At 34.8% G+C, this 24,718-nt stretch overlaps 1 protein-coding gene across 2 annotated transcripts; it reads left to right on the top strand.

Annotated features, from left to right (window-relative positions):
• Positions 1-2,371: 2,371 nt before the first annotated feature.
• Positions 2,372-24,395, top strand: LOC114289615 (signal peptide peptidase). 2 transcript variants are annotated; one of them, XM_082905477.1, is made up of 13 exons: positions 2,393-2,594; positions 2,913-3,025; positions 10,942-11,010; positions 11,237-11,352; positions 11,458-11,609; positions 11,735-11,820; positions 15,601-15,728; positions 19,687-19,737; positions 22,012-22,098; positions 22,210-22,279; positions 23,256-23,392; positions 23,781-23,858; positions 24,137-24,395. In XM_082905477.1, the coding sequence occupies exons 2-13, from the start codon at positions 2,986-2,988 to the stop codon at positions 24,206-24,208; spliced, it is 1,086 nt and encodes a 361-aa protein (XP_082761603.1). In that variant the 5' UTR covers positions 2,393-2,594; positions 2,913-2,985; the 3' UTR covers positions 24,209-24,395. The 2 variants fall into 2 exon arrangements, with proteins under 2 accessions (XP_082761604.1, XP_082761603.1); XM_082905478.1 differs by lacking the exon at positions 10,942-11,010 and having other exon boundaries at positions 2,372-2,594.
• The last annotated feature ends 323 nt before the right edge of the window (positions 24,396-24,718 follow it).

Here is a 24,718-nt window from a genome sequence, read left to right on the forward strand (position 1 = left end):
AATATTTTAACTAATTTATTTTACTCTTTAAATGTATCTTAATTAGATGCATCTAAAACTTTAAAAAAAAATGATTAAGATATAAAAAATTCATTAAAATTAAATAAAAACTCCTCTAAAAATAATTTTTTAAAAAATCAAACCAAACAAATACACAATTTTTCAACCACCTTTATGATGTGATAAACTAGAAAAATTATATGGTACACATCTCAAAAGTTATGTACTATATGCATTTTTAGTTATAATCTTTATCTCTTTAGTTATGACATGTTATTAATTATCTCACATTGTAATGTTGATTATGACATTATTTTAGTTATGATTTAGGGGTTGTTTAGGATGTCTTGAATAAGTGCACTTTTTGACTTTTTAGACTAAAAAGTTGAGGAAAAAATATGATTGTTTGGGATAAATTTTTAACTTTTTACGAAAAAATGTGTATTAAAAAATTGTATAATTTGGTATACAGGAGAAGGTAGAGAAGAATAAGCAGTACGCTGGTAGAGCAGTGGGCAGACTAGCATATAGGATATGCTTGCCTCCTTTTTGGTCATTGAATTGGACGGTGATGTTCGGCCTATGGGGGCACACCACGGGTCTCGTTTTGGTAATCGGAATCGTTCAATATGTAAAAATCGTCGAGTAATATATGCTTGTAAAAAATCACGTTGATCAGATATCGATAGCTATCTAATCGGTTTAGTTTTTTGTCAACTGTTAACTATAATACTATCTATTTTTTTTACAAAACTATTTTGATCATGTAGTTAGCGATATCCGATCAACGTGATTTTTTACAAGCATATAATACTCGACGAGTTCTGCACATTGAGCGGTTCAGATTATCAAAACGGGACCTGTGATGGGCCCCTACAAGCCGAACAACACCGTCCTTAAGCTTGCCTCCGCCTGTATAATTTGTTCTCAGGTAAAGAAACTCACGTCAGAGTGAGTTGTACCTTTTTTGTGGAAAAATAATTTTTTAATAATTTTTTTTAATGAATAATGATAACTTTGTAACTTTTTAGTAACTTTTCGACTTTTTGTCTTTTTTTTAAGGTGCCAAACCAAGCCTTAAAAATTATAATTCAATTTATTTTTTAATTATGACTTATATTGAGTTATGCCAAATCAAGATCAAACGATTTATTAAAAGGGTCAAGCTTGTATAATATTTGAGATCAAAATTAGATCGTTTAGTTTAGTTCATGGGTTCATTTTTAGGCACCGTTTCGATAATCTGAACTGTTCAATGTGTAGAAATCAATAATTAATACATTTTTGTAAAAAATTACATTGATCAAATATCGATAACTATTTTATCGGATCAAATTTCTATCAACCATTTATTTTTTTACTGTCCATTTTTTTATACAAATCTAATCCGATCAAATAGTTATTAATATTCTATTAACATAATTTTTTACAAATATATAATACTCGATGAGTTCTATATATCAAATTAGAGATGAGCACGGGTCGGTTGCGGCCACGAAACCTCCAATCTGCCATCCGTCCGCCAGCTTGGCGAATTGGAGAAAATCAATCCGCATCCGTCCGCCAATCCGGTGGATGTGGATTGAGCGGATTGGCGGTTTGGCGGATGGATGCGAATCGGTTTGGCGGTTTAAAATTTTATAAATTTTTAACATAATTCAATTTGTACACTTCTTAAAAAAAAGAAAAAGAAGAAAGTATTACAGTTAATGACTTTACAAAACATTACAATCACTGCATGTCTCATCCAAAGCAAGAAAATTTGAAACTTTAGAATATCACAATCATAGCATGCCTCATCCACATAAAGTATTACAATCTGTGATTCTTAAAATATAAAAACAATTCAAACCAGTAAAGCCATGAACAAATCAGTAATAGAGATTGTATATCTCTGTATTGTTACATTTATATCTGTTTTTGAAAACAAAAATTAACCAACATATATCATATTTTCTATTTATTATTCTTAGAGATAGATTTAAAAACCAAAAAATATAGATAAATAATACGTTTATTTTTTCAATTCAAAAAAATATTCAAGTTGAAAACTTTTTTTAACAGAATATATAAACTTTTTTTTAATTAAAAATACAAACAAAATATTTAAATAAACTGAAAACACAAAGTCTTATAAATTACTAGGGGTGTTCGCGGTTTGGCGGTTCGGTTGCGGCCAACAGAATCTCAAATCCGCCATTCGTCTGTCAGATTGACGGATTGGAGAAAATCAATTCGTAATCATTCGCTCATCATCATGTATCTGTCTAAAATATAATAAATTGATTCGATTCAATCGATTTTTTTTTGATAAATCGATATATCGACTGTTCACCAAATATCAAATAACTCGAGTTATTAAAGAGAGTCCGAAAATACACTCATAGATTGGACTAAACGATCCAGTCTGGATCTCAAACCAGCTGGACCCTAAATTTATATTATAGGGTCCCGTATCCTTCTCTTCTCTTTTACAACCCTCGTATAGGCCCGTCTCATTTGGCGAAATTGAACCTACTATCTCTTTCCCGTCTGTGATCTGTATGTACCGCGACAGAGAAAAAGAGTCAAATCTCTTTCTCGTTTCTTCTCAGGCACGCCATTTCTCTCTCTCTCTCTCACTCTCTAAATTCGATATTTGATATCATTGTTGTTTAACGGAGACCCATTTCAATGCAAAGTGCTTTGCAATTTAGGGTTCTTTAGTCGATTTTGATCATGATTCAGCAGAATGATATAAATATAATTTCTGTATTAATTGTAATCAGAATTCTGGAAATCTTGTAAAGATTACAATTGGTCACTGAACATGATATTTTTCTTATTTATTGCAATCAGATTCTCAAAATCCTGTGAAAGATTTAACTTTGCACTGAACGGATTTTGGTCTCATACTTGTATCGTCTTTTCAGACTATAGTTCTGCACTGAGCAGTTGAAATTCTGCAGCAGAAGCAACGGGGTTTTTTTTTTGGTGGATTTTACTATGAAGAAAAGTGAGCGTGTTGCTAACATTGCTCTAGCAGGTTTGTTACTTCATCCCATTCTGATGATAATTGCTAAAATTTTAGATGTGAAATGGTGGCTTTAGGGTCCAGAAATGGGAGTAAGGCCTTGCTGTCCCCGGATCCTGCTTTCGTGGGAGCCTTGTACACTATGTTGCCCTTTGTGATGCTTTGTTTCTGTTTATTTTGCATTGATTTTATGCGGCAATTGTTCTTGCGTTTGCAAGTTTCTGGGTGAAATTTCATGTTGGGGAACATTTCTATAATCACTACTTGATGGGAGAGTTCTAGAGATATGATTTATACCTATCACCAACATTCTATGGAGTAACAATGTTCCCTTATCCCTACATGTTGAAGATTGCCTTTTCAAATATGTATACATACACACATATCTCTGTATTTATCCTTGCTGATATTCCAGTGATCAAGCTGCCGTGTTCTGCACGTTCTATGGAGCTTGTGCGCTCTCTACTTGGTCTTGTTTTATTATTTGCATATTCAAATTACTATTCAAATTACTTTTTCGTTATTTTTGCTTTTGTTTTGGATTGAGAAAGGTAAATTCCTTTGGACTAAAAGATATAGGGTAAATTACAGTAAACCCCCCTTAGCTACGACCTGTTTTTTAGTTAACCCCTTAATGTTTAAAACTCGACACTCAACCCCTTTCAAGTACACATCTGATTACACTAAACCCCTTCCGCTAACAAACCGTTAGGGTTTTGGATGGAAAATGTTACATGAGCAACACATGACATGGTAATTGATGTTTTTTGAAAAAAATACCCTTCATTTTTTTGGTCTTAAACTTGACACCGAAAACATGACCTCATGTATGTTATGTATATATATATATAAATGTATGTTATGTATGTATCCATCAATCTCCAAGAGCATTTTTGTGAAATTGATTCAACTTGTGGTGAAAACTCACAAAAGGCACGAACTCTGTTGTGAATTTTTTCATGAAATTAATCCAGGTGAGAAATATATATATATATATATATATAAGTCTTTCCTCACAACTCTCACCAATGTGGCCACCGCAAACCGCAAGCCACCGCTGCCAACCACACGCAACCCATTGCCTTCCACCACCATAACCGGCCTACGCCCTCACAGCCCACAGCCCCCTTCCTCCATCACATTCACCACCATAGTATAATCCAATATCTCATTCAATTGACAATTTCGGTGGCGTATATGGAGGAACAAATCTAAATTGTGATAGATCTATTGTAGTTGAAGATGATTTTTTGGTGGGTCCTTCATTGTGTGGTATGTATATATGTCCATAAAAATGTGTGCTCGTGTGAATATAAAGATGGATTGGAAAAGTGTGATGATGCTTGTGTATTGTTCATTGGAACCTTAGAGATGAACATAAAAAGATCAATTGATCTGTGGCAGTTGATAATTGGGGAAGAAAAAATATGGGTATGGAATTGATGGTGATGGGTATGGGTTGGTACAAGATGTGAGAAATGGGGAAGAGGAGGTGGTGTTTGTTGGCAGGTGAGGGGAAAGGGGATTTAGAGGTAATGGGCGGTGGGTGGGGAAAGAAGGCATATGGTGGGTTTTTGTTTTTTTATTTTTCATTTTTCATTTTTTTTGTTGAGAGAGAGAAACTAGGTGGGTTGAGGAAGACAATGGGGAAGTAGGGGTAAAAAGGTAAGTTCATGTTTTCTGTTAATAGTGTAAATAGCATTTGTATTTTATATACTTGAAAGGGCTGAGTGTTGAGTTTTAAACATTAGGGGGCAACTTAAAAATGGGTCATAGTTAAGGGGTTTATTGTAATTTGCCCAAATATTTAATGTGCATGTCGCTTTCTTTTTTATGGAACAATAATAAATTTGTTGTTGTTGAGGGAAAGATCGAACTTGCTTGATGATGAAGAAATGAACTAAGAGAATGCTTAGGTGAGCTAGATCTTAGAAAAATAATGTCCAACTGTGCTAGATCTTTGGTATGGAATGTCTAATCGAGCTAGGTTTTTCATACATCATGCATAGTGAGTACTAGATCTTTGATACAAAATGCCTAGCCAAGTTAGGTTTCATAAAGAGTGCCTAGTTGATAAATAATGTCTAGCCTAGCTAGGTCTTACTCCTAGAATGCTTAGTTGAGCAAGGCTTGACAAGCAGCTAATAGCTAGGGATGTAATCGGTTCGGTGCGGTCGGTATTTAGGTAAAAATTTTCACCGAACTGATAATGTCAGTTTTATTATTTTGAGTACTGATACAAACTGCTTCTCCCATCAAACCGCACCGTACCGTACCGATTGAAACGGTTTGGTTTAGTGCGGTTTAATCGGTTTAGGACCTTTCAAACTTGAGCCACTTTTTAGTATAGTTACTAATCTATATAAAAACATTGAATTAGTTATTTGTCGACCACTTCAAACATATTCAATCCATCTGTTTAATGAATACTTTTCAATTTTTAGATTAACAAAAATACAAACAAAAAAAAAGTTAAAAATACTAAGGCTTCAAGAATAATGAGTTAAGAGTTAATATTATATACAATAAGGGTGTGTTTGGTAACGTTTACGTTTTCAGTTTATATTTACAAAAATTTTATAAACAGGTTTTTGTTTATTTTTTATTTATTTTTAAAAAAACATAAACTACAAACGCGTTTGGTAATTGACAAAATATTTAAAAAAATTTAAAAATATAAAAAAGAGTGAGAAATGGCAAGTGGCGGCGCAAGACGGTGGTGGAAAGTGGTGACGGTGGGTGGTGGGTAACTCGTGGTGGTGGATGGGTGGGTGGGTGACGGTGGCGCATGGTGGGTGGTAGCGAGTGGGAAGTGGTGGTGGGTGGTGGTGGCAGGTGGGTGGCGGGTGGTAGTGGGTGGCGGGTAGGTGGCGGGTAGGTGGCGGGTGGTGGGTGGTGAGTGGCCGATGGCGGGTGGCGGGTGGTGGTGGTGGTGGTAGGTGGGTGGGTGATGGTGGTGGGTGGTAGCGAGTAGGCGGTAGCGAGTGGGCGATGGTGGTGGTGGTGGTGGTGGTGGTGGCGGCGGGCGGGTGGTAGTGGGTGGTGGCGGGTGGGTGGGTGACGGTGGCGGGTGATGGGTGGTAGCGAGTGGGTGGTGGTGGTGGTGGTGGTGGCGGCGGGTGGTGGGTGGTGGTAGTAAGTGGGTGGCGGATGGCGGGTGGTGGCGGGTAAGTGGCGGTGGTGGTGGTGGTGGGTGGGTGGGTGACGGTGGCGGGTGGTGGTGATGGTGGTGGTGGTGGTGGGTGGTGGATGGGGGTGGGTGTCGGGTGGTGGTGGTGGTGGTGGGTGGGTGGGTGACGGTGGCAGGTGGTAAGTGATAGCGAGTGGGTGGTAGTGGTGGGTGGTGGGTGGTGGTGGCAGGTGGGTGGTGGGTGATGGTGGTGGTGGTGGCGGGTGGATAGCAGGTGGTGGTGGGTGGCTAGTAGTGACAGGTGGGTGGTGAGTGGTGGTGGCAAGTAAGTAGTGGGTGGTGGTGGTGGTGGCGGGCGGTGAATGGTAGTGGCAGGTGGTGGATGGTGGCAAGTGGATGACAGGTGGGTGGTGGTGGTGGTGGCGGCGGCGGCGGCGGCAGCGGCGGCAGCGAGGGGTAGGTGGTGGTGGCGAGTGGGTGGCAGGTGGGTGGTAGTGGCGGGTGGTGGCTGGTGGTAGCAGGTGGGTGGTGAGTGGTGGTGGCAGGTGGTGGTGGAGGGTGGGTGGTGGCGGAAGACGGTGGTGGAAAATGGTGGCAGGTGGTGGCTAATGTTGGGTGACAAAAAAAAAAAAAACTGAAAACTCAAAATGAAAACACATTTTTTGTGTTTTCATTTTTTGGCTAAATTTATAAACTGAGACCACTGATTTATAAATCAAAAATTTTACCAAACAAGTTTTTATTTGAGTTTTTTAAATTTTTGTAAATATAAACAGAAAACTGAAAACGTAAGTGTTACCAAACGGCACCTAAGAGTTTACAAACTTAGGTTATAGAGATGATAAGGTTAATAATTTATTGTACTTATTAATATTATTATATTATTAGATTATATATATTATAAATACAATATATGTTGAAACGGTTCGATTTAGTTCGGTGTACAAAGTGCTTGAACAAATACTGAACCGAAAATAAAAAAAGGTTAAATTAGAAATTATATAGACTGATTCTTGTTAAAAAACATACCAAATATAACTGATTCGGTTGGATTCAATTAGTTTGGTTAGTTTTTTCGATTTTTCATACATCCCTAAATATAGCAGCGCTTGGGGTCAATCCAGCGCTGCTTGGGTCCATCTGCCCTTTATCCAACCCTATTTGGGTCCATCCAACCCTTTACAGTTTGTGGGCCAATCTAAACTTGAGTTCATCCAACTCTTTACAATTTGGCCAATCCAGCCTACTTGGTTCCATCGAACTAGGGTTGTTAAAAACTCCGCCTGACTTGCCCAATGTGACCGACGCATAACAGACGATTTTGATAACAGTTTATGTCTGTGGTGGATTAAAATTCTGCATTTTCTTGGTTTGGTGGTTGGATGTTGAGTAAGTGATTCAAAAAATTGTTCCACTTGACCCGACCATAGTACAAAGATAATTTTTTTTATGTCTACGTGTCTTGCTCTAATGAGATTAAGAGATTAGATTTAATCTTGAACTCTTTCTTATCTCACGTAATAATGACCTAGAAATCTATAACCTAGAGATCTACAATTATAATTTAGAGATATATTACTTACAATGATAACCTAAAGATCTACAATTCAACCTACAGCTCAAGAGTCCTACAACTCAAGAGTCAGTATAATCGAAAAAAAGAAAACTCAACAGTCTGTAGACCCTTCATCCATCTTTTCTCTTTCTTTCTCTCTTCTTATTATCCCCAAAGTCATCTGTCTCCCTCTTCCCTTCCCCATCTCTCTCTCTCTCTCTCTTAGTTTGCAAAAGACACAAGGATGATCAACATTGCTGCTGCCCCTCTATCTTGGCTTCGCCATCTCCGCCGTTGCCTTCACCTTCTCCTCTGCTGCAACTGTATTCTCCTTTTTTGCTGCCGCAGCTTTGCGGAAGCCCTTGCAAAGAGAAACCCTAGCCCCTTCGGCTCTCTACTTTGCCAATTGCCTTACTTTGTTTTGCTACCATGGCCAACTTGGAAGCATGGATATGGATACGATATAGATATGGCGATACGACAAAATCTAAAAAAATAGGATATCGGTACGATTATGATATGTTTTTGAAAAATATATTTTTTAAAATTATTAGTAGCGAGTTACACATAAGTTGAAGAATGTTGAGAAACCACAATATAATTTTGTAATGCAAAATACTAATATTTAAGAATTAGTTATTAATTTAAGCTCGTAGCTTGTTTAACTTTTAAATTTTCAATAGGTCTTGCAAATATTTCATTTCAATATCAAATCAAATAATAGAACAATTCATAACTTATCCCTGTACTTTTCCATTTGGCACTTGTAAAAAAGGTTGTATTCAAAATTTATCACCAAAAAAAAAAAAAAAATGTTATATTTAAGTTTACTATCTTATTTATTTAATATTGTTATATTCTCTTGTTAATCCTTACTTTCTATGTATTTATGGTGGACATGCATAAAACAATTAGGATACATCAATTTAACAAATTCTATTATTTAACTCACTATGTTCTTCATATCAAGGAACTAAATAAACTATTAGAAAAATATTTTTAAATTTATCCTTGCAATTATATTATATTATAATACTATGTAAGAAATGCTACAATTCTAATTTCGTAAAACAAATAATACATGACTTGGAATATCCAATACTTCAAAATTAAGTATCCGATACTCTAAAACTAATAAAAATTAATTAAGGAATATCCGATAGTTTTAACAAGTATCTGATATGTATCCGTGCTTCATAGATGGCCAACATCAAACCTCCTCTTTCTCTCACCACTTTCCTCTGGAAAGTCCCACTGTAAAATTATTTTCAATTTGATTCATGAATGGGTTTCAATTTTTTTTTTTTAATTCTTGCAATTTTTTGTTCTTCAAAAATGTTGGGATTTTTTTTTTCTATCAAAAGATACTGAAAGGGTTAGGAATGACGATGAGTGGTTGGTTTCGTCTACTGACCAAAAACTTTGGAACCCTGTTTGTTTGGTTTCAAATATGCAGTGGGTTGAAATTGGGTAGTTCATTTTTCAACCCGATCCGATCCAACATGTGAACACCCCTACATCAAACCCTTTATAACTTGTGGGCTAATCTAGCTCTTTGTGAGTCAACCAAAGATGTTAGGTATGAGTGGAACACAACGAATACTAGGTTGATGCATGACATCCATTTCAAGTGATCTTGTTAGTGGGTTCCTCTTTCATGGTGGTGAAAACTTTCACGAGTTTTCCTGTTCGGCCGAGCTTTTCTCTTGCGGTGGCTTGCCATTGATATTGTATAAAGTGAAGTGCTACAATTGTTTGATGATACCAATGCGGTGGCTGTGATGAGCATGATGAGAGACCTGCTCAACTTCTTACTAGTTCAATGAAGAAAACTGAGCTTACTCTTTAATTGTCCACATTTAATAGAGGACTGTTTTGTGAGTGAATCTTTGATGTTTGGGATAGCGTGTGAGCAATATTGCGTTGAACGATTTTTTTGATCAAGGCTCTGCTCATGAGGGAAATTGATGACTCAATGTTGACTTGATGAGGTAGCTAGTTCAACTCGATTAGCTAGAACCTAAAAAATGTGGACATGGACACAACACATGCAAACACAAATTTAAAAAAAAAAAAAAATACAAGACATGGCATGAGGTTACACATGAAAAATATAAAATTAATATATTTATTATATGTATATTTGAATAGTATATATTTATTCTTTGTCACATTTATACTCGTCAAATTCATCCACTTTGGCTCTGATGATTTTTTATTTATTTATTTATTTTTAAATTAAAAAAAGGCACTGCGTGTCCCTAGTGTGTTTGATTGAAAAAATGGACACTTCTTCTAGTGTGTTTGACGCATGTTTGTGTTTGACATTTGAAAAAGTTTAATTTTTGCATTCCTTTAACTTCATGTTTAAATGGAGTGTGCTGCTTTTTGTTGGTTGTCTCTTAATTCTTAATATATTGGTCATCAGGATTCACTCTTACCATTTCAGTAAAGAGAGTGCCTTCCAAGTTCCATTTTCTGCTTCGAGTAACTCTTTGGGCATGTTTGGTTTGTCTCTCAACATTTTTTTGGAGAAAAAATTCCAAAAACATGTTTGGTTGAAATTTTAAAAAAAAAAAAAAAAAATTCCAAAATCACTTTTTTTTCTCTCTTACAACATCAATCAATTACTTTTTTTCTCTCCTCACTCAATCATTTTTTCTCTCACACCCCTATTCAACTACAAAAAAACTATAAAATCATTCCAAGCTCCAAAACTCCAAAATTATTTTCAAAATATACAACCAAACAAATTTTCAAATTTTCTAAACTCTTTCCAAAAATTTGTTTTTGAAATAATATCTCAAAAACACAAATCAAACGAGGCCTTTATTTTTTTCACTCAATCAATTTTGCACAAAATAGGACCTGAGTTACCATGATGTCCCCAAATGACTGTTTAAATGGTGGAGCTGTTGTTTTTTATAGGTTTGAAGTGAACTGCTTCTGAAAAATCACATTTGTTTGAGGTGACTGGTCATGTGTGTAAGAATTAATTTTTGGAACACAAAAAGGTGTTCCTTGAGATGATCTGTTGTATCAGGTAGGTAAATGAACCCCTTCCTGTAGATATCTTTTTCTGTATTAATGTTGGGGATGATATTAGTCTTCGCTGAGGTGTCAATTGGCTATTGTGTAAAGATTCTCTCTCTCTCTCTCTCTCATGTGCTCGTGTTAAGAGTGATTCCCCCAAAACCAGTAGTGCACTAACATGATCCTAAATTGTTTCTGTTCCCTGAGCAGCTGGACTAGTTGTCATCTTTCTTGCAAGAGATATGCCACCTGGTGGCACAGTAACACTTCTGATTCTATGTGAGTCGAGTGCAACTAATAGATGTAAAATTCTTTAGTTCCCAATTCCACCATTGATGTTCAATGCAAAGTTACTAGTCAAAGACTACATTTTTAGGGAGTGTGCACTAAATATATTCTTTACGAATAATTCATTATGTTTCATTCGTTATGTGGTAGTGCCTTTGTTGTCTCACATTTCTGAGCAGTGTGCTTTGTTATTTATATGTATTATATATGGCTGCAGGTTTAAGTTTGGCACCATTGGTTGTAAATGTAAATCCAAATTTAAATGTCATCTTGACTGCTTGCCTCACAGTATATGTGGGTTGCTACCGCTCAGTCAAGCCAACTCCACCTTCAGTAAGTACAGCATACAGTCCATTTTGCACCATGTCTTAAGTTGTACATTTTTCTTCCTTTCAATCTAGATTAATTTTGCTCAATTCTGACATCTTTAATCTGCAGGAGACAATGTCTAATGAACATGCTATGCGCTTCCCTTTGGTTGGGAGTGCAATGCTGTTATCGCTGTTCTTGCTTTTTAAGTTTTTGTCAAAAGACTTGGTTAATGCTGTTCTGACGTGCTACTTCTTTGTACTTGGGATCGTCGCTCTTTCGTATGTTCTTTCCGTATGGGCCATTCTACTATGCTTAATATCTGTTGCAAGTTGTTGCTTTAAGGTGATTTGTCTGCATCATTAACTGACATTTTATTATTTTTTTTAAATTTCACCTTTTGCAGGGCGACACTGTTACCTGCAATCAGTCGTTTTTTGCCTAAGCATTGGAATGAGGACCTAATAATCTGGCGTTTCCCATATTTCCGTTGTATGTGGCACCCTCATTTTCCTTTCCTTTTTCAATGTTTATTTTAGAATGCCCTTTCTTTCTACTTTTTTTCTTTTTTGAGACAATGTTGTGTTCCTTTATGTGCAATGCTGTTTTCTCTTCTGTAGCACAGTCAACTTTAAACTTTCCAATTAAGATTTTTTTTTTCTCCTTCTTATTGATGTGTCATTCAACAGTGATATGCTGCAATGAGTTAGTGTGTAGTAGTAGCTGTCCCATCTCGGAATTGATAAGTCTTGTTCCTGGCTGGACTATGTTCTAAGCCTGCATTGACATGGACATGCATCAAATTGGGTTCTGAATTTGCAATTGATATGCCATGGAGTCAAAATTTCATTTTAGTCTATTGTTTCAAGGGTTATTTACACGAAGACCCCCTAAACTATTAAGAAGTATCACTCTGATCCCCTAAACTATAAAAGCATACAAATGGACTTCTTAAACTATTGAGAAGTATCACTTTGCCATCTAAATTATAAAAGAGTACAAATGTCTTTAAATTATAAAAAAACGTACAAATTGGACCGTTAACGGTAGGGGTCAAAGTGAAAAACGCCAATAGTTTAGGGGGTCTATTCGTACGTTTTTATAGTTTAGGAGGCAAAGTGATACTTCTCAATAGTTAGGGGGTCCATTTGAATTCTTTTAAAGTTTAGGGGGTCAAAGTGATACTTCTAAATAGTTTAGGGGGTCTTTGTGTAACTAACCCTTGTTTTAATTTAGCATGGAAATATAAACGTTTTGGAAATGATTTGGAATTGATTCAGAAATGTTTTTGAAATAACAAAAAGAATTTGAAAATGTATAGAAATGTAAAGAAACATAAATTGAAATCTATTCAAACATATAAAAATATTACAATTGATTAATTAAACATATCGATAGTCATATATGTTCGCATTAAAGAACGTAAAATCAAAATATCAAAATTGATATTAACCAGAACTTGTTAAATATTAACTCAATTTCATTAACAGAAGTGCAAATGATTCTAAAAGTGTGCAAGTTACTAACAAATAAGGCTAAAAGTTTACTTAAACAATAGTAATAATAATATTATTATATGGCTCTTGTTAACGAGTGCCCCAAGGGCGTTGGTTAACAAAACTTAAAATAGTTGTACATTCTTTATGACACACACTTTCATAAAGAAAGCACATCCATTGTAAGCTTGTTAACAAGTGCTCTTAGGGCACTCATTAACAAAATTTTTGTTATATTACTAATACTAGTTTTTATTAATATAGTAAAAAATACGACCTTTAAATTTTTTGAAATCCTTTATTAAAATTCTAAATTTCTGTTGATATAACTTATTTCTTTGATATGTTGTGTTGTGTTTTGGTGTGTTTCATTATGTTCTAATTTGTTTTGATGGGAACACTAGAATTTCATTATTTTACTGATGTTTCCTTTTAGTCTCCTAGGAAATGGAAACGTTTTGATGGAAAAAAATGGCAATTTTTTCCTTGGATATGCCATAAATTTTTTATCCTATTTAGCTCAATACTCTGTTGAATTTTATGCGTCTTACGTCTTACGTCCCATTTTTTTGAAGTCTTAAAAAGTTAAAAATATGAATCATCACTTTCCATATTATCCTTCTCTAAATTTATGGGTTTAAATAGCATCCTAATTCCCTAAAAAATCATTTAAATAAAAAAAAAGGATATTTTTGTTAATTTATTATTCAAAAGTGTTTTTCTAAAACTATTGCATGGTTAGCTAAGATACAAAAAATGGAATAGAGTGAGCTATAGTTTTAAAGGGAAAAGTGGTTGCTTGACAAACCATTTCTACTTGATTATGAAAACATTACCATTTCATTAATGGCTGACTTGGGCTCGGAGTGGAAGGACTAAGAGGGTGAGATTTGAATGAAGGTCAATATTACCTGTCACCTATGTTATGAAAATCTTATGATTTGTGATTCTATTCATGATTTCATTTGTGATTCATGTGTAAATTGATACGAATCTGTGGGTGAATTTATTTTGGGATAGAATTTATAGTGAATCATATGATTTACAATTGATTCATGAATCGATTCAATTTTTATGATTCATACAATTTTTGAAACTATCGTGTTTGACAGATTTGACCCTCTTTTACATCTTTGAATAAAGAAAATGACATAATACAATTTCTAATAGTGTTTAGTATAAAAATAACCAAAAACTTATGCATGATTTGTTGTTATTTAACCGTTTCATAATACAGTTTCCAAGGATGTTTAAAGATTGTACTTATGAATTATGTATTGCTGTTTTAGTGAAATAAAGTAAGATCCAATGGTTCCATGGCTGGGTTTTTTTTTTTTTTTTTTTTTTTTTTTGGGGGGGGGGGGGGTTGTGTGGGGTTTCTATATTATGAGCTTTGAGTAGTCTTATGTTTGTAGGATTTGGACCCACATCTCTTATTATAATGGAAATCCTTTTCCAACTAGACTATGTAATCATTTTCTCAAATAAACACTATTTATAAATGTGCCAAAATCAATTTATTTCATTTTTTTTTCATATATATATATATATATAACAGTTAAACATAATTTAAAAAATAATTTTTATAGTTTGTTGGTCTTGAATCCAAACGATTGTCGATTTGATTTGATTCACAATCCGCAATTCGATTAATGATGTGATTCTCAATTTGACAACTATGTCTGTCACAGTTAACATACTAGTTAAGATGACATCCTTACATAATATTATCACTGCATGATGATTTTTGGTGAGGTTTTATGCAAGGTGGCTCACTTATGTATGCATAATTGCGTGTTGATTCCTACAATCCTACTTCACATTGGTTGCTACTGATCTAGTGAAATTGAATTAGCAACAGGGGTTTCTTTTTTTTTTTTAATTTTTTTAATTTATAAATAACAATGATTTCTTCAATGTCCTTCATCAACTTGTACAAACACTCTTTTTTTGGATCATAGAATCAAGATCCCATGTGGGATCGATGGAAGGGACTCGTGGATCAGATCATAAAATCGGATCGAGAATCGTAAGATTCTACTTTCAATGTAAAATAAGATAAAAAATTATCGATAATGATAATATATGTTACGTAATTTTAAAAAGATTAAAGAAAAATGATAAATTTGATATAATACATCTTTTATGTTAACATTGATTAGAAGAGACATTTGAAAAAAGTGTTTATAGTCAAAATTTTTATATAGATAAACACATACACACACATATATACAAGAAATAAATAATAAGAAAAAAAATTGTTAGGATCAGGTTCATAGTAGAATCGGGATCGTATGCGATTCTACACGATTTTATGAATAGGATCGTAGTAACTTTAAGATCTTACTAAATTTAAGATCCTAGTGTGATCCGGATCATTTGGCACAACTAAAATCGTGGAATCATAAGATCCTACGATCTGGATCGGGATTTTGATAACTATGTTCTCAAGCTATACGTGCTTCTATTTTTCTAAGATGTAATATACACTTGTAGATATTTGCCAGGAAAGCTTGGTGGTAGTCTGCCTCATGCTTTTATCCTATTGGTGTGGTTCTCTACTTCGGTTTTTGGTTTATCTTTATTGCATGGTTTTAACAACTAAGTCTGGGGTGACTCGAGTTAACATTTTTCTTCTGGTAAAATATGTGTGTCAACCTTTGAACGAATGCAATCTCTTTGTTTCCTGCTTTTCTTGGTTTTCATATGATGCAGTCAACAGTATCTTGCTTGTAATATGCAGAATGATGTTTTTCTTTGCATATTTCTTCCGCAGCTTTGGAGGTTGAGTTCACAAGGTCTCAGATTGTTGCAGCTATCCCTGGAACCTTTTTCTGTGCGTGGTATGCTTCACAGAAGCATTGGCTGGCTAACAATATATTGGGCCTTGCATTTTGCGTTCAGGTTCGATAGAATCATTCTTGAAATAATGCGTCATTTGTAGCATCTCAATTGCTGACATTCTGTGACCGTGACCTCATTTGACTTTTCAATTGCTCGAGGATTCCTTTATTGAACTTTCTGGAAGCTTTACTAAACTCCACCTCAATCATGCGTTGTAATGCTTTACCTCTTAACTTGATGACATCATGCTCTGTGTTTGTTAAAAGTTTTGTCGAGTCAACTTTGTATATATCCGCAATTATTTGCTCTTTACGATTAGTGCGTGGCTTGTTTCTAGTTATTACTTTTTAGTCATGTAACATTGCGTTCTACCTCATATTAGTGATCCATTTTAATCTTGGTGATCTCACTCAAAGAGAAGCTGTCTCTATATTTTGATACTATATAACAAGCAAGGTTCTGAAAAGCGATTGCGGTCGCCGTAACGGTGGCGGTGACGCGGTTGTGGTTGCGGGGTGTAAAGGCCGTAGTGTAACGGTTGCGGTAACCAGAACCGTGAATTTTTTTATTTTTCGCACAATTTAAAAAAAACTTACCGATACGCATATTTTTTTTCCATGATCATATTTATTGGGTTGAAAATAAATATTGATCAATTTTTTTAAAATTTTTAAGTATGATGCAATATATTTCATATTTTTAAATCACTATAAACTGAGTTTTTTATATTTTATTTTAATAATTAATGACTTTATATTATACAAAAAATCAATCACTAACTATTATATATAAGATAAACAATGACAAAAGTAAGAGAATAAATAAGAGTCTAAATATATATATATATATATATACATATTTTAACCAAGCCAAATAGATAATGACCACACTTATTATTAGTATTATTTTCAAATAATATATAGATAGACACACACAAACAAAATGGTTTAGTGATAGCAGCTGAATAGAATAGCATAGGTCTTACCGTTTCAGCAAATCAATAACATGTTCTTCATCTTTCCTCTTCTCTCTCTCTCTTGCTCCTCCATTTTCTCTCTTTATCTTCTCTCTTCTCTCTATCCCTCTTCCCCCATTTTCAACTTTTTTTTGTGTGTTTTTTCGGAAGAAACAGTTTGGAACTGTTACGTAATTGTGCGTAACAGGCCGTTACGGCTGTTACGGCACCATTACGACCGCTACGGCCGACAAACCTGTGAATCTCAATCACACTACAAAAGCGGCCGTAACGGGTGGCAGTAACTGCCAAAACCGTTACGTAACGGCGTTACGTAACGGTTGCGGTCGCTTTGTAAAACCTTGATAACAAGCTTATACCTACAAGCACGTTTAATGGGTCTCAATTAGGTTCGTAGTCAGTTGAAGTAATATCTGTGACTTTTTCTCTTTTGTTCTGAGTAAAGAAGTATTTGTTGGTTTTTTATGGCTATTTGGATTTGAGGTTTTTAAGTGTGAGAGGAAGTCTGAGCAAATCGTGAAGTTGGTATTGGAAGATGTGGACACCAATAATCAACTTATTTATCACTAAAAAGAAAAAGAAAAAAGTTCAAAGAGAATAGTGAAATTCAACATATAGATGAATTATTTTTTGCTATTGAATTGACGCACTCTTAACATTTACCCTAAATTATCATTTCAAGTGTCCCACATTAGGTGGGCTGCATCATCATATGCGTCGAAGTTTCTTGGGGTTGTGGTTTATTTGAGGTTTGAGATAGTGGTTGGTGGAGAAGGATATGAACTTTGAAGGAGATTGAGGTACATATTATCTTGAGAATATTTGTTGTGTGGCTTCTCTCATGTTTTACTTTTATTTTATTTAAATCTTGGACATATTTGGCGAAGTTTTTTAGAAACATTTTCTATTTCCTAACCTTCAAAATATAGAGAACTATACGGAATAAAAATCATAGTTGAAATTTTTTTCATTTATTATTCTTGGAAATTGAGAGTTTATTTTTTATAAATTTAAGTTCTTTTTAAAGTTAAGCTTCTAACCCTGATTGAAAGTGTCCTAAGCTTCTAACCCTGACATCCTATCACAGCTTGGTCGGACTAGGTCTAGCCTAACAATGAAATCAACAAAGTAACCTATCGTTGGACAGCCAATAAGTGAAGTTCTTTATGTGGTCTTTGGTTCAGGGAAGGATTTTGACCAATGATGTTTTTCAAAAGAGGAGGCCTAATCGCTCTCTGTCCTCAATGGTGCATGTAAGGGCGATGGGGAGTCTTTGAATCATTTGGTGGCGTTGAGTCTATGGCAGTGATTCTTCTTTTTGGGTGATTTTGCGTAGGTGTCTCTTGAAGCAAGTATGCTAGTGCTCTTAATTGACTTCCAAGCTTTTGGTGTCTAGAAAAAGGCTAAGGTGTTGTGACTTTGTGCAGTGTTTGCGATTTTCTAGGTCATTTGGTTGGAAAGAAACACAAGGATCTTCAAATGCCAAGTTCGCGGATTTGAATTCTTTTTGGGCTTTGGCATCGTTTTGGGCTTTAGCGGCTCCCCCGTTCAAAGAGACTTCGCTTTTCTTGATTTCTAGTGATTGGAAGTTTGTGTGTGACTCTTAGATGATCTGAGTTTCTTTTCTTGTTTTCTGTTTTGAGGACTCCTTGTCCTCCCTTGTACCTCTTTTTTTCTTTTTTCAATAAAATTTCGTTTTGGCTTAACAACTCATCCCAACTCAACTTAACGAGTCTTAATACCAATATTTGGCTTCCGTTGCATGGATCCATACCCATTGTCAGATGAATGCAATATAATATATTTTTTTTAATGCCTCTCCTTTTTGTCCTTTCAGACAAGATATAAACTAAAAGAAACAGAAATCACCATCAAAATCGTAGATATGAACTATGCAGTCATTTTCAATCTCCTTCATCGTGAAGTTCAGTTCCTTGGCTGTTGTTTTCAATCCAAGTGCCTTTCATGATGTCTGAGCTTTCTAGCCAAGATTGTGATTAGCTGTTTCCGCTGGATTGCTATACACCTCCGCTTAATCCTATCATGGAGCTACTTGGGGCTAGGAATACTTTCAATAAATACTTAGTGCTAGAGATGGATGGAGCTTGTCATGAACAAGAGAGAGGTCTGAATTTGATTGTAGGAAGCTGTTAATGTCTTTTGTATATCAGAGTACTTAAGGAAACTATACAATAGGGGTTTTATAGTAAGTTAACTTACTGGGGGAGGGTTGAAGCATGTCTATCTCACCTGGCTGCTGAACTAGGGTGTCATATTAGTTTTTATTCCTGAACAAGCCACTAAATTGCTTAAATTGTTCCAAACCCCTCTGAATAGAGGGTTATGGAGAACATTGTTTTGATTCCTATTCCCAATTATAATCAGATTTGCACTGCTGGGTTTGGATTTCTAGTAAAAAATACTGAATGACTGTAGTGTTTGGTTTTCAAAATTTTCATTATACACATTCTAGGTAATTCTTTTTGAAAGTTGAAGCAGATAGGCTCTCTGATTTATGTGTGCTCTTCGCAAATTGAACTTTATATGCTTGTGCAGATTATTTTCTTATTTATTAACCCCGCATGTGTAATGTTGGATTTTAATTATATCTGCTGATTATGCATATAATTTTAATATGGATTTCATTTCTCATCATTTTCATTTTCTGTGATATCTTGTTCAGATTTTTAAATATTTCTCCTTTTCTTTTTTTATTATCTTCTCCTTTCTAATCTGAAATTTTGTTGATGCTATTTCATTGAGGATCTATTGGGATTAAATTATCTTGGAATGCTAGTAGCGTTGCTACCATATGGATTTTTACTATGGCTTCTTTTTTTTTCCTCCTTGGATTCAGAAGTTATTTAATCTCATATAGATTTATGTGCAGGCATGGTGTATTTTCTTTATTTTTCAAGTGGGCAAAAGCCTTTGTATTTGGCAAACTTCTCTCTCGATATATATATATATGTTTGTCTGACATAATAATATATTGAGAACTTCGAATGGGTTGGCTTCATCTTTTACTTCTCAAATTTGTAGGGAATTGAAATGCTGTCGCTTGGATCATTTAAGACTGGTGCCATCCTACTGGTAAGAAATAGAATCTATGGATTTATTTATTAATGTTATTTTCCTAATAGGATAACCAGAGACATCTTAGTCTTTATATGTATCTCTGGAACTTGACAACCAGCAACCTAAAAACTGTTATATAATCTTGTTACCCTTTCTTTGAACTTATGTGTTCTTGCTAGATCATAATGCTTTTAGCTCTATTTCTTCTCCTTTTTTTCAATAAATTTCTTTATGTTGCCGATCAAAAATTGATGGTTTTAGCTCTACATCAGTATGTTTACATTTTTGTTCCCTAAACTGAGGTAGGTATACATGATGACAAGATAGCGTCCAAGTTATAAACTTGGGTTTCACATGAACTTGGGTCTGCTTTGATCCTTCGAATAATATCCATAGAGTTCATATGAAGCGATAGCCTCCACAAAATGCAGTTCTTTACATCTCAATATTTGCAATTCTAACCATCCATTACTTGGTGAACTGAATGCACCGCAACCCAAGACAAACTAAACTAGTTAACTTAGTCCTACAATTACTCTACTATTCTGGCCTTATGAGTTCATTCCGACAACTTTCCAAGAGATATGCCTTTATAAGGACACCCCTCAATACAGCTTTCTTGAAGTTGGGGGAAGAGCAAGAGAAATACACAATGCATTTGGTTAGGGTCGGGTTATCGGCTTCATTATGCCTAATTTTCATTTCATTTTTTTTTTTTTTTTTTTTTTTTTTTTTTTTTGAGAGAAGAAAAGATTACTTCATTTTTTTAGGTAGTCATGAGAACTTTCTAGGGGTTCACCGTCTTATTACTACTTTTTGATCAAAGAATGCATATATTGTCAGAAGTTGAGAGACTATTCATTCATCATCACCAGCGTTTACCTGGCATATCATTGTCGCTCATCCTCCAGCACTCATCTTGACCTTAAATATTCTCTTCTATGTAAAGCAAGAAGCATGATGTTCTCTCTGTTTGCACGTGCTTGTCACTCTTATCAATATGTTCTTTCATGCTGTAATGTGATATTGTTCTTGCTACTGAACATGGGTGTTGGAGGTTGAAAGTGAATATCTGGATTTGGCAGGTTAAAACAGTAAGGAAAAGGTTTGTGAGTGCTCAATTGGGGAAAACATAAGCCCATATGTAGTCTTTGCTCCCAAACTTGTGCTTTTTTCTTTGTTCTCTCGTTTTTTTTTTAATCGCAGATCCATATCAAGCCATTCCGACTTCTGTTATTTTTGAAAACTAAAAAAGAAGAAACAGAATGTTAAAATCTTATTGTGACAAACACAACCTTGTGATGTGACAAATCTATTGCTTTTGACACATCTTTTTATCACATTTCATTCTCATTTTAAAAAAAAAATGTTTTAGAAGAATAAAATTCAAATATGTGAAAGGAAGGGATTTTTTTTCTTCTCCTCTTTGTTTTTCTGGAAGTACCCTTTTTAAATTTAAAGATATGTGAATTATCTTTTACTTCTAACCATTTCATTGTGAGAGAAAAAAAATGAAAACAAACCATATGGCTTTCTCTTGAAATGAGGGAACTGGCTTTCTTCTGAAAAGCTGAACATTAATTTCTAATTTTTGTTTGATTCTTGGGTGTTTTCTCTGTCTAAATCGGAGTCAATGATTTGTTCCTTGAGTGTTTACATGAATCAGACATGATTTTGACCAGTAACGTGGGTTTTCCCACTTTTGTTGCTTTTTTTCCCCTTTGCTTTTGATTAATAAATTTTACATGCTTTAACCATATGTTGCCTTCTTAGTATTCAATTTCCGTAAGTAATTGTTGCCAAAATATTGAGACCGTTGCAAAAGAAATAGAGTATCTTGACACCTTTCCAACTTTTGTCATGTTGGCCTTACTACTGTTGTGTTTCCTTTCAGTTTGCTGCACCGGTTTGTGGACTGTGGATTGTCCATATCAGAGTACATTATACATAACATGTGCATTCAACCCTGTCTAGTCTTTATCATTATTGTCTGCTTTTCTTTAATTTTTATTCCTTTTTCATTTCATTTTTTTTTTTCTTTGTTTCATTTTCTCCCTCCCCTCCCCCTCCCTTTTGGTCTCAGCTGGAGGTGTTGAGGTGATATAGGGTATTTTTGCAGAAAGACTAACACAAAACCTCTTCAGAAGATGACTTACTAAAAAGACTGGTTGCATATAATATTTAGATTTTGTAGGGTGTTCAGTGCTAATTTGGCTCTCTCCCAATGCCAGTTTATGCACTCAGTGGATTCATGTTTTGTCTGATTCTTTTCTGCTAAAAAAACTGCAGGCTGGACTTTTTGTCTATGATATTTTCTGGGTTTTCTTTACCCCAGTGATGGTTAGTGTTGCAAAATCTTTCGATGCTCCTATAAAGGTCAGTATGTCAGGATAATTGAAATGTATATATATATTTTTTAAATTCCTATTTGGATCCCCAAGTTTGTTGTGCTGTATTGTTCTGATTGTGATTTTTAATTCTCTGCAGCTTTTATTCCCAACAGGAGATTCTGCACGTCCATTTTCGATGCTTGGACTTGGAGACATAGTAATTCCAGGTGTGATGTTCAAGTTGAATTAAAAAAAAAATCTATTTCCCTGAATGTTGGCCATGATTAGTTCTGTTTCTGCTACCTGATAATTTTTAAGAGTTTGTTGTCAGGCTGTGTGAAGTTACAGGGCATTTGTTGTTGTAAATTTAGTTAATCTCACATTCTTTTCAACAAATTGGAGTAACCCTGCAATCTGGATTTGTTTATACATAAATTTTAAAGCATATGTGCCTTAATCATTAAATGTAGTTAGATCATTGTTTTCCAATGCTGTGCATGATATGCTTGGAATTCATGCCCTTTTCATGTCACATTTCTTTAGCTTCACTGCTTGAGGCGCACACTATTTTTTAGGCATGTCTACTGCATGCAATTATGATTTGGATTATGAGCACTTGTACCATTGTTTGTTCTGATTTTGTTATGGAATTTTTATCAACATCCCCTCGTGCTGTGGCATTCTTTGATAGAATCTTACTATGTAGTTTACAAGGAGATTAAGTATAGAACATGGACTGCCATTTCATTGACTTATATGTGAGAAGAAAGTCGGGGCTTCAGGTTCCCCGATTCTGATTGTTGACGGTAGGCGCTGATTATGTAATATGTGCATATCATTAGAATTATTTCTCTTTTGACTATGACTTGGCAGTAGCAATCAACGCAAGTAAAAATCACCAAGTGGCTGGCATGATTTTCCCTGTACAAGAGAAACCACGGAAAATCCCCTCCATCCTGTAACATAGGGGAAAAAACTTTCCCCTGAATCATGAAAATTATATATATTACTGATGATAATTTTTTATTTGGGGCTTTCCTGTTTTTGATTTCTTGGTGCATACTCTTACTTGCTAATGGTTCTATTATATAATCATATGCATTATGTGTCCTAATCTCTGAAACTTACACACTGGGTGTTGTATATTCTCTGAAACTTACACACTGGGTGTCGTATATTCTCACACCCCCTTTTCTCCTTCAGGCATTTTTGTAGCATTGGCATTGCGTTTCGATGTGTCTAGGAGGAAAGAGAGCCAGTATTTCAAGAGTGCTTTTCTGGGATATACTGCTGGTTTGGTCCTTACTATTATTGTCATGAATTGGTTTCAAGCTGCACAGGTGTGTATCACTCTTTTCTTTTTGCTGTAATGATACATATATACATACATGTATGTATGTAAATAAACAAAAGAATAAATTTATTGAGCAATGCTACATCCACCAAATTTTGGCTTGCCTGAATTTGTGCATGCCGGTCGTTCGGCAACAAAGGTGACAGCTGCGCTTGACAAGGGTTGCAGCGGTCGTCCGGGTGGTTGATTGACATGCACAAATTTGGGTGATTCGGGCAAACTCAAATTCGGTGGATAAATTATTTTTGATACATAAACCCAGCAATTACCCTAGCCGGGGAAGGTTTAATTTTTTTCTATTTTTTAATGTGCTCATTTCTTTATCCATCTTTAACTCTTCTTCTATGATGTGTATTCTTTCATTTCACTTTCAGCCTGCACTACTATATATAGTACCAGCTGTTATTGGGTTTTTGGCAGCTCATTGCATATGGAATGGTGATGTCAAACAGGTTTGTTTGTATTACCCATCTTATGATTTTTTATTGTTGTCGATCAAAAGAAAAAAAGAAGAAATAATATATTTATCAAAAAAATAAAAAATAAAAAAAATAAAGGCAAATGTATTGAAGAAATATGATAAACATAATTGCTGAAAGTTTACTTAATTTGAATTGATGTATTTCCAACCGCTGCCAGCAAACTTGTAGCTGTTGGACAAGTTTTGAGATGTTTTGTGCGCTTGATACTTGGTTGAATTCTTTACTTACAACTCTGTTATCATTTGTAGTTGTTGGAATTTGATGAGTCCAAGACTGCATTTGAAGATGACGTTGATAAATTGAGCAAGAAAGTGGAGTGAGTGAGGTGAAGTGCTGTTACAAAGGAAAACCATTGCTACTTGGTTAAGAAATACAGTTATTTCAGTTAGGAACCGAAAAAGCCTTAAAAAGCTCATTCATTTTCTAACTTGTGCGACTGCACTAACGAGGTTGTAACAGAGTTTTGAATTAAGAGTTTAATAAAAAACAGATGACCAGTTCAGATTTGTATGTTTCTCTCTGGTATTGGCAACCTCATCCAATTTGCAACTTGCTAGTTTTCATTTTTTTCCCTCCTTTCCTTTGTCCTAAAAGTATTTAGGACTTTCAAAGTTTACCTTGATAGTGAAATTATTTTTCTGAAAATGTTTGTATGTAATTTGTGCCTCCAAAATGGTAATTTGTGATCCCGGGCAATTAAAGTCTCTTAATTTGCTTTTATTGTTTTTCAAAGTGGGCTATTTAAAACTCAGTAATTTTCGAAAACTGATTTTTTGTTTTCTATATTATGTTATATATATATATATGGGTAAATTACAAACAACTAACAA

The sequence above is a fragment of the Camellia sinensis genome, chromosome 14 (assembly GCF_055761805.1).
Source record: "Camellia sinensis isolate YWXY chromosome 14, ASM5576180v1, whole genome shotgun sequence".
Lineage (NCBI taxonomy): Eukaryota > Viridiplantae > Streptophyta > Magnoliopsida > Ericales > Theaceae > Camellia > Camellia sinensis.